The sequence below is a fragment of the Callithrix jacchus genome, chromosome 10 (genome assembly GCF_049354715.1).
Source record: "Callithrix jacchus isolate 240 chromosome 10, calJac240_pri, whole genome shotgun sequence".
Lineage (NCBI taxonomy): Eukaryota > Metazoa > Chordata > Mammalia > Primates > Cebidae > Callithrix > Callithrix jacchus.
Window position 1 is genome coordinate 62338403 of NC_133511.1, and position 13321 is coordinate 62351723.

Genomic DNA, 13321 nt, shown 5'->3' on the forward strand with positions numbered 1-13321 from the left:
AGTTTCTCAAACTGTAGGTGAGAGATTTGAGATGGGAGGAGGGTGGTGATAAATGAGAGGCTGGACTCTGGGGACCTTTCCAGTTACCATATTATATGAGTTACTGTGTAAAGTGGAGCCGTTTTATGTTAGGCCTTAAATTTATGAATTTCTTCTGGCATAAATTATGATATATGCCAAAGGACTTAGAGAATTATTCCTTCTTAAAAAACTTCAGGCTTATGATTAAGAGTTAAAGTGGCTGGGCACGGTGGCTCATGCCTGTATTCCAGCACTTTGGGAGGCCGAGGCGGGCGGATCATGAGGTCAGAAGATCGAGACCATCCTGGCCAACATGGTGAAACCTCATCTCTACTAAAAATAAAAAAAACAAACAAAAATTAGCTGGGCGTGGTGGCGCATGCCTGTAGTCCCAGCTAGTCAGGAGGCTGAGGCAGGAGAATTGCTTGAACCTGGGAGGTGGAGATTGCAGTGAGCCGAGATCGAACCACTGCACTGCAACCTAGGTGACAGTGCAAGACTCCATCTCAAAAAAAAAAAAAAGTTAAAGTGACCTGGACCTGTGGATCCAGTCCTGCCCTTAGCACCTGTCAGCCTGCTTTTGAATTTAGTATTCTTCATTTGTTCCTTTTCAATGAGCTTTCTGCAGGGACCACATACCCCTTAGAATCCTATAAAATTGTTTTCAAAATTCTTTCGTCATCTGCTCTGCATTAGAACTTTTAGAATTTTACCACCGTTCCACTTCTAGTAATAAATGATGGGACAAGTGTCAGGCCAACAGCCATTTTTTGAGTGTTTAATAATTACCATTGACCTGTATTTCATATCAGCACATCCTCAAAAGAACCCTGTTGAATAGGTGTTCTCTTTGGCATTTGACAATGTGGAAAATGAGGTATAAAGAGATTAAAAGTTTTGCTCAAACCCCTGTAGTAAGATAGTTTCAGACCAAATGCCACGTGTTCTCACTTATAAGTGGGAACTAAATACTGAGAACACATGAACACAAATAGGGGAACAACAGGCACAGGGTCCTACCAGAGGATAGAGGGTGGGAGGAGGGAGAGGAGTAGAAAAAATAACTCTTGGGTACTAGGCTTAGTACCTGGGTGTTGCAATAATCTGTATATCAGACCCCCATGACACAAGTTTACCTACATAACAAACCTGCACATGTACCCCTGAACCTAAAAGTTTAAAAAGAAAAAATGCCAGTAAAAACATTGTAAACTTGTGAAAATCAAAAAGGTTACCCTGTAATGTGGAACTATAATATTGATTCATATATTATACATACTATTTAAAGATTATACATTCAGGCCAGGCACAGTGGTATACGCCTGTAGTTCCAGCCCGCTGGGAGGCCAAGGTGGGAAAATCACCTGAGCCCAGGAAGTTCAGGCTGCAGTGAGCCGTGATTGTACCACTGCACTACAACCTGGGCAACAGAGCGAGACCTTGTCTCAAAAAAAAAAAAAGAAAAAGAAAAAAAATAAAATTTTATATATTCGACTTTAAGAAGCTTCTTAAGAAAACAAACCTTTAAGTACATGTTTCTCACTGAGGGAAAATAAAATAAAATAGTTTCAGAATCTGTGTCTGGGAAGTCCACATTGGGGTTATTTTGTTACACCTTGTTCCTTTGGAGCCATAGATAATGTGAAGGGCCAGTAAGAACATGGATGCTTATCAGTTTGCAATTTTGATGATCCAATGAAGGGTTTTTAGAAGTATTTGCTCTTTCATTTGTCATTCAAAGCCTGCTTTTCCCTATTTTCAGTAGGCCCTAATTCTTCTGTCTTTGCCCCAGAATTAAGAAACAGCAGTTGTTAAAACCGAGTCAGTGGATCCTAATCTAAATTTCTATAAATATGACTCATGAGGTCTGAGGTGGGACTAGATCTCTGCATGTACATTTCCCAGAGATAATATCCCTGATCTAATCCAACCTCTTCCTTTTGTAAATAGACACAGCCAGCCTTGGAAGATGAAATGGTATGCCCAAATTTACTCAGCCAGTAGAGGGTAGAGCTAGACCTGGACCCCCGTCCTCATATTTAACTTTCCTTCCCTAGTACCATTCACCGCATGGGGCTCTATTGGAGTTCTTCCTCTACACAGAAGAAAAGAATTGGCTTTGGAGACTGTAAGATCTGATTCAGATCTAGGCTATGGCTGTGTGACATCTCTGAGCCTCTTTTTCTTCATAAAAAAAAAGGTAATCTACCTTACAAGGTAGACTAGAGGCACATAGTAAGTGTTTAGTAAATGGCAGCTGTGATTATCATAATCACTGTTGTCCTTTTGGTTCTCATTAATTCCCCGTATACCACCTAAACAGAGTGTAAGTGTGACTAAAACTAAAATTAGAACTGCTATCTTTCAAGCATCCATCATGTCTTGGAAAGCAGCTTGTACCTCTTGGCCTATCTCAAGGTCTCAACCAGCTCCGTGTGTACTCCAGGAGTAGGAGCAATAGGAGTGGCTAAGTACTATGTTAAATGTTTTATATTAAATCTCTATTCCTCACAGTAGCCCTGCAAAGTACTTACCCCTGTTGAACAAGTGAGAATTGAAAAGGTTTATTAACATATCCAAGGCCACAGAGCTAGGAGTTAGCAGATCCAGGCTTTGAATCTAGCTCCAACATGAGTTTTGGTTTACCACTTTATGGGTTCTGAGACCCACTGAGCCTTGAGGGTGGGGATAAATTTTGGGGAGAAAAGGGATAAAGATGAAAAGGGCATTAAGATAAGGGAACTAGTCATTATTTGGCCAGTCATCTTTTCCAGAAACTCCCGCCAACCTCCCCTTTCCTGCATGTTATCACTAGCTAGTCGGTGGCAGGGCTGGGCTGGGCTGGGCTCCTCGGCTGAAATCCTTCAGAGCTTTCCTGTTCTAGAGTTTTACAGGGAGGTGGGAGGAGTGTTTGTATGCTGGGCAGGCTTCCCAGGGGCGATTGTGGAAAGGAAGGGGAGTGATTCTGTAGGGCCTTAAAAAGAAGCCAGGAAGAAAAGAAAAGGAAAAAAAAAAAAAAAACCCTGTTTAAAAGAAAACAGATTGACTCAGACATTTATGAGCATTATCTTTAGTCTAGACTTGGAGATAGAAGCCCAGGCCAGGAGTCTAGAAACCTCCCTTTTCTTCTTGTGTCTTGGGTCATTAGGAAGGTCAGTTACATAGCAAGAAGTACCAAAACAGCCCAACCACACATTGTTTAATGTCTTCCTTTTTTTTCACCATTCTTTTCTTCTCTCAAGGGGTACCCAGGCAATAAAAACAAATCCTATTATCGCCTTATGTATGTGCATGGATTTGCTTCCAAACCCTTATCTCATTCACTTCCTAAAACAACCCTGTGAGACAGACAGGTAGGCCAGGAATTATCCTCTGAAACTTGATAGTTATGAATTAAAGCTCAGAGACCACACATGATCTCACAGCTAGATAATGGCAGAGCTGGAAATGGATTCCTGGTCTCCTGACTCCTGTCCATGCATGAGGTTCTCTCAATGGAAGTAGAATTTCAACCCATTTAGATATATTCTCACTCCCCCATGCCTGCCCCCAGGTAATCACTAATCTGTTTTCTGTCTCTGTGGATTTGCCCCTTCTAGATATTTCACATAAATTAAATCATATGATCTGTGGGCTTTTATGACTGGCTTCTTTCACTTAGTGTAATATTTTGAAGGTTTATCAAGATAACCTATATCAGTATTTTATTTCTATGTCTAAATAATATTTCAGTGTGTGGATATATCACATTTTGTTCATGCATTCATCAGGACATTTGGGTTGTTTCCATTTTTTGGCTCTCATGAATAATGCTGATATGGACATTCATGTACAAGTTTTTGTTGTGTGTGTTTTAATTCAATCCTCTCAGGAACCCTCTATGATAAACAGCAGGCCAAGTAATCCTAGATAGTAATAGTCCCTTTGTACAGATGAAGCAACTGAGGCCAAGTGATTTGCTCCAGGTCAAATAGCAATCTAAAGGCAGATCTAGGAACAGAGCCAAGTCTCTCCACTACTAGCCTAATACATTTTTCTCTGTTACATGCACCACATCATGTAGCTTTTGTTCTATGAAATGTTTGGAGGTATATTTGAAAACCTTTAATTATAGGGAGTGATCCTGAGGGGTGAAGGAGCCATGAATCACAGCAATACCAGCCTTAGGAATCAACCCTGTCCAGAATGGAGAGGTAGAACGTACTCCACTTACCAAAGGCAAGCCCTCTGAAGGAAGCAGCTTTCAGTGAGCAAACCAAAACAACACCAAACCCAAAGTGGCTAAAGCTCTTGCCTCCAACTGATGAGGAAAGTGAGGTAGTACCTCCCGGAACCTCATCCATTGGGGCGCCGGCAACTCATCAGAATTGGGGATTGGAACCATGGAGGAAAGGATAGCAGGGGTACTGTGCCTTCAGGGTCCAAAATGGGAAAATCTTATTCCAGGAAAGTTGTCTCTGAATTCAGCTTTGTAATTACATTTCCTGAGAAAAGCAAGAAAACCTTGTTAGAAGTTTCAGGTTTTATGGTATATATTGGTTTCCTAGGACCGCCATAACAAATTACCACAAACTGGGTAGATTAAAACTGTAAAAATTTACTCTCACAGTTCTGGAGGCTAGACATCCAAAATTAAGGCATTGGTGGTATTGGTTCTTTCTGGGTGCTATAAGGAAAGTCTGTTTCTACGTCTCTTAGTTCCTGGTGGCTGCCAGCAGTCCTTGGCATTCCTTGGCTTGTAGATACATCATTTCAGTCTCTACTTTGATCCATATGTCACATGGCATTCTGCCTGTGTGTTTCTCTGTCTCTGTGTCTCTTTCATAAGGATACCAGTTCATTGGATGAGGGACCACCCTAATCCAGTATGACCTCCTTTTAGGTATGTGTAGAGAGACCTCTCTATTTTCAAATAAGGTCACATTCTGAAGTTCCAGGTAGACATGAGTTTTGGAAGGACACTAGTCAACCTAGCATAGACACCAATAAATAATCACATAAATTCAGGCAGAGATCTTTTTAAAGTTGCAAGCAGAAGTGGGATTTTGGCAAGGTTTAGTGTCAAAACAGCTTTGAAAGAATTTTTCTAGAGCTACAGACATTTTTTTTTCTTTTAGAGACAAGGTGTCACTCTGTCATCTTGGCTGATATGCAGTGGCACAATCATAGCCCACTGCAACTTCAATCTCTTGGGCTCAAGCAATCCTCCCATCTCAGTCTTCTGAGTAGCTAGGCCTACAGGCACACACTACCACGCCCAGTTAATTTTTTAATTTTTGGTAGAGACTGGTCTCACTGTATTTCCCAGGCTGGTCTCAAACTCCTGACCTCAAGCAGCCCTCCTGTGTCTGCCTCCCAAAGCATCAGGATTACAGACATGAACTACTGCATTGGGCCAAGCTATAGACCATTAGATGGAGCTGGCTAGTTTCACTGACATGGCTTTATGCTGGTAGAATAGAAAGCCAAGTCTCTGTTGAATGAAGGCCCAATTCATCCTAATTCCTACTTACTCTTATAAACAGGCCACTAAAACCTCTCTGATTGGCCAGGCGCAGTGGCTCACGCCTGTAATCCCAGTAGTCTGGGAGGCCAAGGCGGGCGGATCACAAGGTCAAGAGATCAAGACCATCCTGGCCAACATGGTGAAACCTCATCTTTACTAAAAATAAAAAAATTAGCTGGGCGTGGTGGCGCATGCCTGTAGTCCCAGCTACTCAGGAGGCTGAGGCAGGAGAATTGCTTGAACCCGGGAAGCGGAGGTTGCAGTGAGCCAAGATTGCACCACTGCACTCCAGCTTGGCGCCTGGCGACAAAGCGGGACTCGGTCTCCAAAAAAAAAACAAAAAAACCCTCTGATTTTGACCACAACACATATTTGGATTTGAGTGCCAGGGAAAATTCTTTCATTCTTTCAGTATAATCAGTCAACAAATACGTATTGAGTATGCACCATCGCTGGGGCTGTTCTAGTACATAAATGACTAGAAAGTGTTTCATGTACCTATGACATTCAAGGTTTTCTAGACCTTGTGTGTATTTCATTCTTTTCATCCTTATAGCTATCCTATGTTGGTTTATAAATAAGAAAACTGAGACTCTGAGAGGTAAGGTGACTCCCCTAAGTATGTAACTAAATAGACTGAGTCACAGATATGACTCTACAGCCTGAGCTCAAGGCAGGGTCTCCTCTTTTATTTAAGGATGATGAGGATGGGTCACTCCTCTTTTATTTATACTCACAGCCAAAGCTTTCAACATAGGGAGCATGAAGGATGCATTTGATGACAAGACAGGATAAGTAGGTTGTGTCAAAATGGCATTTGTTGTGGGACTAAGGAAACTCAACTTTATTCTTAAGGCAATTAGGATTCAGTGAATGTTACTGAGGAATAATGATTTCTTATGGTCTGTACTTTCTTTGATCAACATGTATTCATTTAATTATTTCACATTCTGGGTTTAATGCTGAGGATAAAACCATTTCAATATCTCTGCCATCACTGTGTTTAAAGCCTAATGTACAAAGGGCTGAGAGAGAGGTTGGTATTTTCCTGGAATTGCATTTGAGACACAGGGAAGTACAGGTAAGAAACAAATTTGAAAAAATAAATAGGAAAATGGCTTTTAAAAAAGGCTGGGTGCAGGGATTATAACCCTAGCCCTAGCCCTCTAGAAGGCCAAGGTGGGAGGATTCATTAAGGGCAGAAGTCCAAGACTAGCCTCGGCAACATATTGAGACCCTGTCTCTACAAAAAAAAAAAAAAAATTAAAATTAGCCTGGCCTGGTGACACATCCCTGTAATCCTGGTTATTCAAGCAGGCTAGGGCAAGAAGATTGCTTGAGCCCAGGAGTTCAAAGTTATAGTGAGCTATGATTGTACCATGGCACTCCAGCCTGAGCAGCAGAGTGAGACCATGTCTCTAAAAAAGACAGAGCTTTGTAAGTCATCTGAAGTATAGCAGTAGAGTGTTAAGCAGGCCAGTGACATAATGACGTGACATGGTTACTGAGAAATGGAAGAGTCCTAGAAAATGCCTAGACTTCTTGTAAGGGTTATTGCTGAGTTTAAAATGAAGAAACAGGCCAGTATAAGAACAATTAAATTCCAATTTATTCAGCTCCCAGCAAGGTTCTATGGTCCAGGAAAGGGGGAGCCAGAGAAGTTGCACTGACTTCCTGAGGCGTAGGGTTTTTATAGCTATAGTGAGCGAGGAGAAGCAGGGTGCTCTGATTGGTTATGGGGGAACAGGACGTAGACGGGGCAAGCTGCTATTGGTAGGTAGATTTTGGGGCGGGGTTTCCCTAATGCAAGATCTGGCTAGGGTTACATTAACCGGATCCTTCCAGGAGAGCGTGTGCTCCTGAGGTAGGTTCCAGGCACAGAGATGGATGGGTGTGTCCAAGCTCCTGACGAGGCAACTGGCCTTACACTTCTGGCTTGGAGAACTGACTGGCTGGTGATGCTGGACCTCACTGAGAAAGAGAACACAAGAGTGATGAAGAAGTCAATTTAGATTGTTGAGTTTGGCCCACTAATGGGACATCTGAATGGAGGTGCTCAGCAGGTGGAGATATACAGCATGGAGCCCCAGAGAGAGAACTGAGCTAGAGATGAAGATTTGAGAGCTGTCAGCACTTAGGTGGTAACTGAAGCTGTGAGAGTTGACAGGATTACCCCCTGGAGAATCTCCAGCGGGAGAGAGAGACTATAGGAGGGCCTAGAATGGAGCCCTGAGGAGTGCCTCCATTGAAGGGGCAGGCAAAGGAAGAGGAGTCCAATGAGATAACAGAGAATACAGAATCTCACCAGAGTCCTGGTTTTTTTTGCAGTTTCCCTGTGTCTTCTTAGGCAATAGCTTGTATTCTTTCCGTGGCCCTGTGGCTACTCTGTCCCACAGTGTACACTCTCTCTCCTCCACTGTTAGAGAGTTCATCTTGCAAATCTAATGGAGTAATGAGCCATCGATTCTGTTAACAAATGTCCAGTTTACTACAAGCCCTGTAATGGGAGTTCATTTTGGAGGTCAATACTCATTTTGGAGTTCATTTTGGAGGCTGTCAGTGGAACAGTTTTTCCCTGGAGGCCCATCAGCTTTTTCTGTTGTACAGTGGCAGAAGGTGTCCTGCCCAGCACCAGAAATGCCTGGAGAGTAATTAATACTGTAGAGCATTAATAAGCTGGTGATCCTTCCTAGGGCCATGAGAAGGGTACAGCCTGAAATAGGTCAGATGACAGGGAATAGAAGGTAAACTGTGTAACCTCTGATATATGTTGAATAACCCTAGAAAATCACCATCACCACCACCAAAATGTTATTCCACCAGCTATCGTACTGCCTAAAAGTACATCTTTAAACTTTCATTTATTTTGAACAAGAAGTTTCACTAGTGAATTTTTGAATGCTGAATGAATGCGTTTGCTTAGTCTGCAGACATGAACTAAGAACCTGCTATGTACCTTGCCTTTATTAGGTAAATGCTGGGACTGTAATGGTAACAACATCACAGTCACTTTTCTCAGAAAGCCATGGACTAATCAAGGAAGCATAGTGACCTTGGATATAATGGGAGCATGGGCCAAGTGCTGGTGGCACACAGAAGAACCAAGTCCAGGAAGGTTTCAGAGAGAATATGATATCCGCGTAGGGTCTTAAAGTCTGTGTGTGAATTTGCCAGTAGAGTAGAGGTGAAATCCAAGTGGAAGGAACAGCATAAGGCAAAACAAAGAATCATAAAAGAGGCTGGTGCGTTCAGGGACTGATGATGCTTCCATATGCCTTGTTATGGGTGGAAAAAAGCAGGAAGTAGGTCAGACTGTGAACAGCCTTGTATGTTGTGCTAAGGAATTTGGACTAAGCTTAGAGAGCCAGCCAAATGAATAATGCCCTTGGCTCAGGGTGTAGCCCTATATTATCTGTCCTTAGCACCTCACTTTCTAACACAACAGAGCAGAGCTGGAGATAAGAGAGAAAAAGACCAATAAACAGGGAGTGGTGGGCGGTGCGGAATGTAGATATCCTTGGAGGTCTTTGGAGGCCAGAGGGGAGGAGCTGGGATCCAGTATTAAGGGACAACTCCAAATACATTTGTGCTTTTATCATGAATGCAGTAAGGCACAGTCCAGAGCCTCAATTAATGAGTCTTCAGTAAGCAAAGCCTCTTTTAACAAAGCTAGCCTTACCTTTTTTCGCCCTGTAATTAGATGTTTAAATTTCTTTTTTTTTTTTTTTTTTAATTTCAACTTGTATTTCAGGTGCCAGGGTACATATGCAAGTGTGTTACATGGGTATATTGTCTAATACTGAGGTTTGGCCTTCTGTTCATCCCCTCACCCAAATAATGAACACTGTACCCAATAGGTAGTTTTTCAGGTCTTGTCCCCCTCTCTCCCTCCCTGCTCACGTAGTCCTTAGTGTCTTTGTTTCCATCTTATGTCCATGTGTACCCAGTGTTTAGCTCCAACTTACAAGAAAGAACATTAGGGTGTTTGGTTTTCTGTTTCTGCATTAATTCACTTAGGATAATGATGTCCAGCTGCATCCATGTTGCTGCAGAAGACATGATTTCATCCTTTGATGCAGCAGGAGCCACCAAAGAGTGGGAAGGTGGTGTAGTACTCATTGCTCTAGAGGCAGACCTTGCCTGAGGGTCAGGGTCACACTCCTAGACTACAGGTAGCCATACTTCCTGGAAGTGGGGCAGATATGGTCCAGACTGTAATAGGAAGTCACCTCTGGGCTACCCCAAAAGCAGTACAGAGGTACAGAGGATCTCTTCTTCAGCCAAGATGGCCAGGAGGCCTCAGCCCTCCTCTGGGAGGGTGGCAAGGGGCAGGTTTGTGAGAGGGAGAGGATGCTATTGCTGGATTATTGCCTCTGCTCTTAATCTTTTTTCTTCCTCTGATAACCCACTTTGGGATAAGGATATATTTCCTTCCTTGTTCATTCACAGAGTATTTCTGCTTTTCACAGACTCCCTGAGAAACATTTCCTCAGCCGGTCATGGCCCCCGCTCTTCTCCAGCTGAGCTCAGCAGCTCTAGCCAGCACCTTCTCCGAGAACGCAAATCCTCAGCCCCATCACACTCCAGCCAGCCAACTCTGTTCACGTTTGAACCCACCGTGTCAAACCACGTGCAACCCACCTTGTCCACCAGTGCTCCTCAGGAGTATCTCTACTTGCACCAGTGTATAAGCCGAAGAGCAGAAAATGCAAGGTAGGAGGCTGCCACAGCCATTAGGTGGATTAGTGACTGCTCACAGGGCCTAGTACTTTTCAGTCCTTGCCTTTTTAATTCTAAAGACAAGAAAGCAAAACTGTGTCTCTTTTCAGGTAAACAAACGCATCTATGATGTGTCTATAATTTTTTGCTTCTGTAGCCTTCATATTTTATTGATGTTATCTGTGTTGCTACACAGTGATAACTGGGTTCCAGAGAAACCTCCTATTATCAAAATCATGCTATAATTGGGTTTGATTTGGAGGCAGGGGTGAAGGCATTAGGGGATAGAGTTTCGGAACTGCAAAAAAACAATCAGTTTACTTGTTGGCCTTAAAAGTATAGCTATGAAACCATAACATTGTTGAACAAATCCATACCTCACTTTTGTTCCATCAACTTATACATGAAGAGCTGAGTCCTAAAAAGATAGAGTGAGTTAGCCTAAGTCACTGAGCTAGTTAGTGGCAAAGCTGAAAATAGTACCTGATTCTCCCAAATCACTGACCAGAGATAGACAGTGTGGTATAATGAAAAGGAGTCAGTCAGATATGGGTTCAGATTCAGGTTCTGCCACTTTTTTTGTGATCTTGGGCTAATTATTTAGCCAAATTTACCTTCAATATTCTTATCTTCACAATGGGAATAACTAATTCAAAACTTACTAATGAGTATCAAATAATAAAACATACATAAAATAGTCAGTAGTAGAGAGTAAGTACATTTTACCTGTTCTTCTTATGCCCCTTCCCCTTCTACTACATATATAATTGCCTGGGAGCAGAGACTGTGAGGTCTTAAAATCATTGTTCTAGTGAAAGGCAAAGTACTTAGCAGTAGTGCCTTGCAGAGTTTAACGTGCATGTGAAACACCTAAAACTCTTGTTGAAATGCTTACGCTGATTCAGCAAGCCCAGCCAAGGTCCTGGGATCCTGCCTTTCTGATAAACTCCAGATGATACCAGTGCAGCTTGTCTACAGATGACACTTTAAGTATTAGCTTTATACAGTATTAACAATTACACCACCAACACTCCAGTGATCCTGCTGAAGCATCAGAGAACATGGAAACATCTCTGCTTGAATGAGCAGTTAGGGCCTACTCTCTGCACCCCTGCCTCCTCTGTGAAACCTCTATTAATCTTCCTACCCAGAATTCATTTTTTCTCCGAATCACCACAGCAGTATTTTATTCTCTCTCACACAGTATTTAGAACTTTCTGTCTTGTAGTATGGATTTTTATATTAATATATTACTGTTATTTGAAGACGGGGCCCACAGTAGGTATATAATAAATATTGGAACAAATCCCTGTTGTAGAGGGATAACCTAGTAGAAGAGGTAGAACTTTCTGCAGCTGGGGAGGTCACATTGTTGTAGGCTTTTGACCAAGCTCTGATTTTCTCTGTCGTTGTTTTCACTTGTGTGGATAAGGGAATGAAAGGGCAATGAGCAGGATCTCAGGGAGATTTTTTGGAGAAAATAAGCTCAAATAGTGTTTGTAGAATTCCAAGGGAAGTTGGAGGGTAGGAAGGAAGGTTTCCTAAATCCAGAAAGACTATATATTTTCTAGTAGTAGTGGAGTAGCTTGCATCATGCTAAATGTACTATAATAATTACAAACTCTGGACAAAATATTAAAAAATATTTTGAAGGGCTTAAAGAGCAATAAAAAAAATCAGGCAGAAACTGGAAGAGATCTGACTCTTAAAAGAAGTGTAATTCAGTTTACATCACTTTTCCTATGATGTTCCAATAACATATCCAGAATATTCAGTATACAGTGAGAAAATGCTAGACATATGAAGGAACCATATACATTAACTCATAGTTGAGAGAACTTGGTATCTAGAAACAGATCAAAATAAACCCAGGTTTTAGATCCAGCCTACAAAGACTTTAAAATAATTGTGTCAAGTTTTTAATCTATGGGGGATAATAGATATAACAGATGAAGAGATGGTTGATTTTAGGATGGATATAGAAACTCTGAAAAAGAGTTGGGGAGTTCCAGTTCCACTATGGTGGCAGAAGCCAACACAGGCTTTCCTTCCCACTGATTATAACTAAAAACTCTGGACAAAAATCCAAAATGCAATACCCAAAGACTCTGAAAAATAAATAAAAGAAGATAGATTGTAAAGGGGAGAAAAACTTGTAGAGAAGTGACTACATAGAGGTGAACTTTTTGTCTCTCACGGATTTGCCTCCAAGTTGGGCTCCATCACAAAGTAGCACAGTGGAGCAAATGGCTAAAATACCATAAAAACCCCATCTTTCTGGATAGTGGAACCAGAAGAGGAGCCCCATTGGGGATGGAAGGAGCAAGTATCCCAGAATGAATAGAGCTGGAGAAGGGATCTTCTTAACTCTGGGAATGAAACTATATGAATCTTAGGATCACCTTGGGCTACAGATGTGTGGGACAGACCCAAAGGAGTGCAATGAAGGCTATATGAACTGAATGAAGATTTGAACTACCATACACGGGAGGAGAGACAGAACTTGCAGTCTGAACCTAATCAGGTTGATTTCCTATAAAAATATCACTTCTCCATGGGATTATAACAGAACCCGGCGTCTACACACCATAATGTTCATAGCATTCAGTATCTATAATCCAAAATGTCTCAGCCTGTCAAAAACCAGAAAAATAGAACCCACTCTCAATGGAAGTCACAGATACCAACCTCAAAATAACCCAGATGTTGTAATTACCAGACACAGATTTCAAAGTTCCTATTAAAACAACATTCCACGTTATAAAGGAAAACACTTGTTGAAACTAGTGGAATGAAAAAACCCTCTGCCAACCTAGAAGTCTATGTTCTGCAAAATTATCCTTCAGGAATGAAAACAAAATTAAGACATTCTCAGATAAAGGAAAAATAAGAGCATTTGCAAGAGATCTGCTTTTAAAAACTGATAAGAAATTTCCTCAGGCTGAAGCAAGATGGTACTAGAAGGAAACTTGGATTTTCAGGAATGAAGGAAGAGCAATAGAAATAGTAAATACCTGTGTAACTATGAAAGATTATTTTTCCCTTTTAACGTCTTTAAAATATATATAAGTGTTA

At 41.6% G+C, this 13321-nt stretch overlaps 1 protein-coding gene across 3 annotated transcripts in view; it reads left to right on the top strand.

The window, feature by feature from the left end:
- GAB2 (GRB2 associated binding protein 2) overlaps window positions 1-13321 on the top strand; it is a 209631-nt gene that overhangs the window by 166763 nt on the left and 29547 nt on the right. For all 3 annotated transcript variants that reach the window (XM_054241862.2, XM_054241863.2, XM_035265325.3), the window contains one exon: window positions 9997-10240. In XM_054241862.2, coding sequence (XP_054097837.1) covers window positions 9997-10240 — 244 coding nt within the window. The remainder of the gene's footprint in view (window positions 1-9996; window positions 10241-13321) is intronic.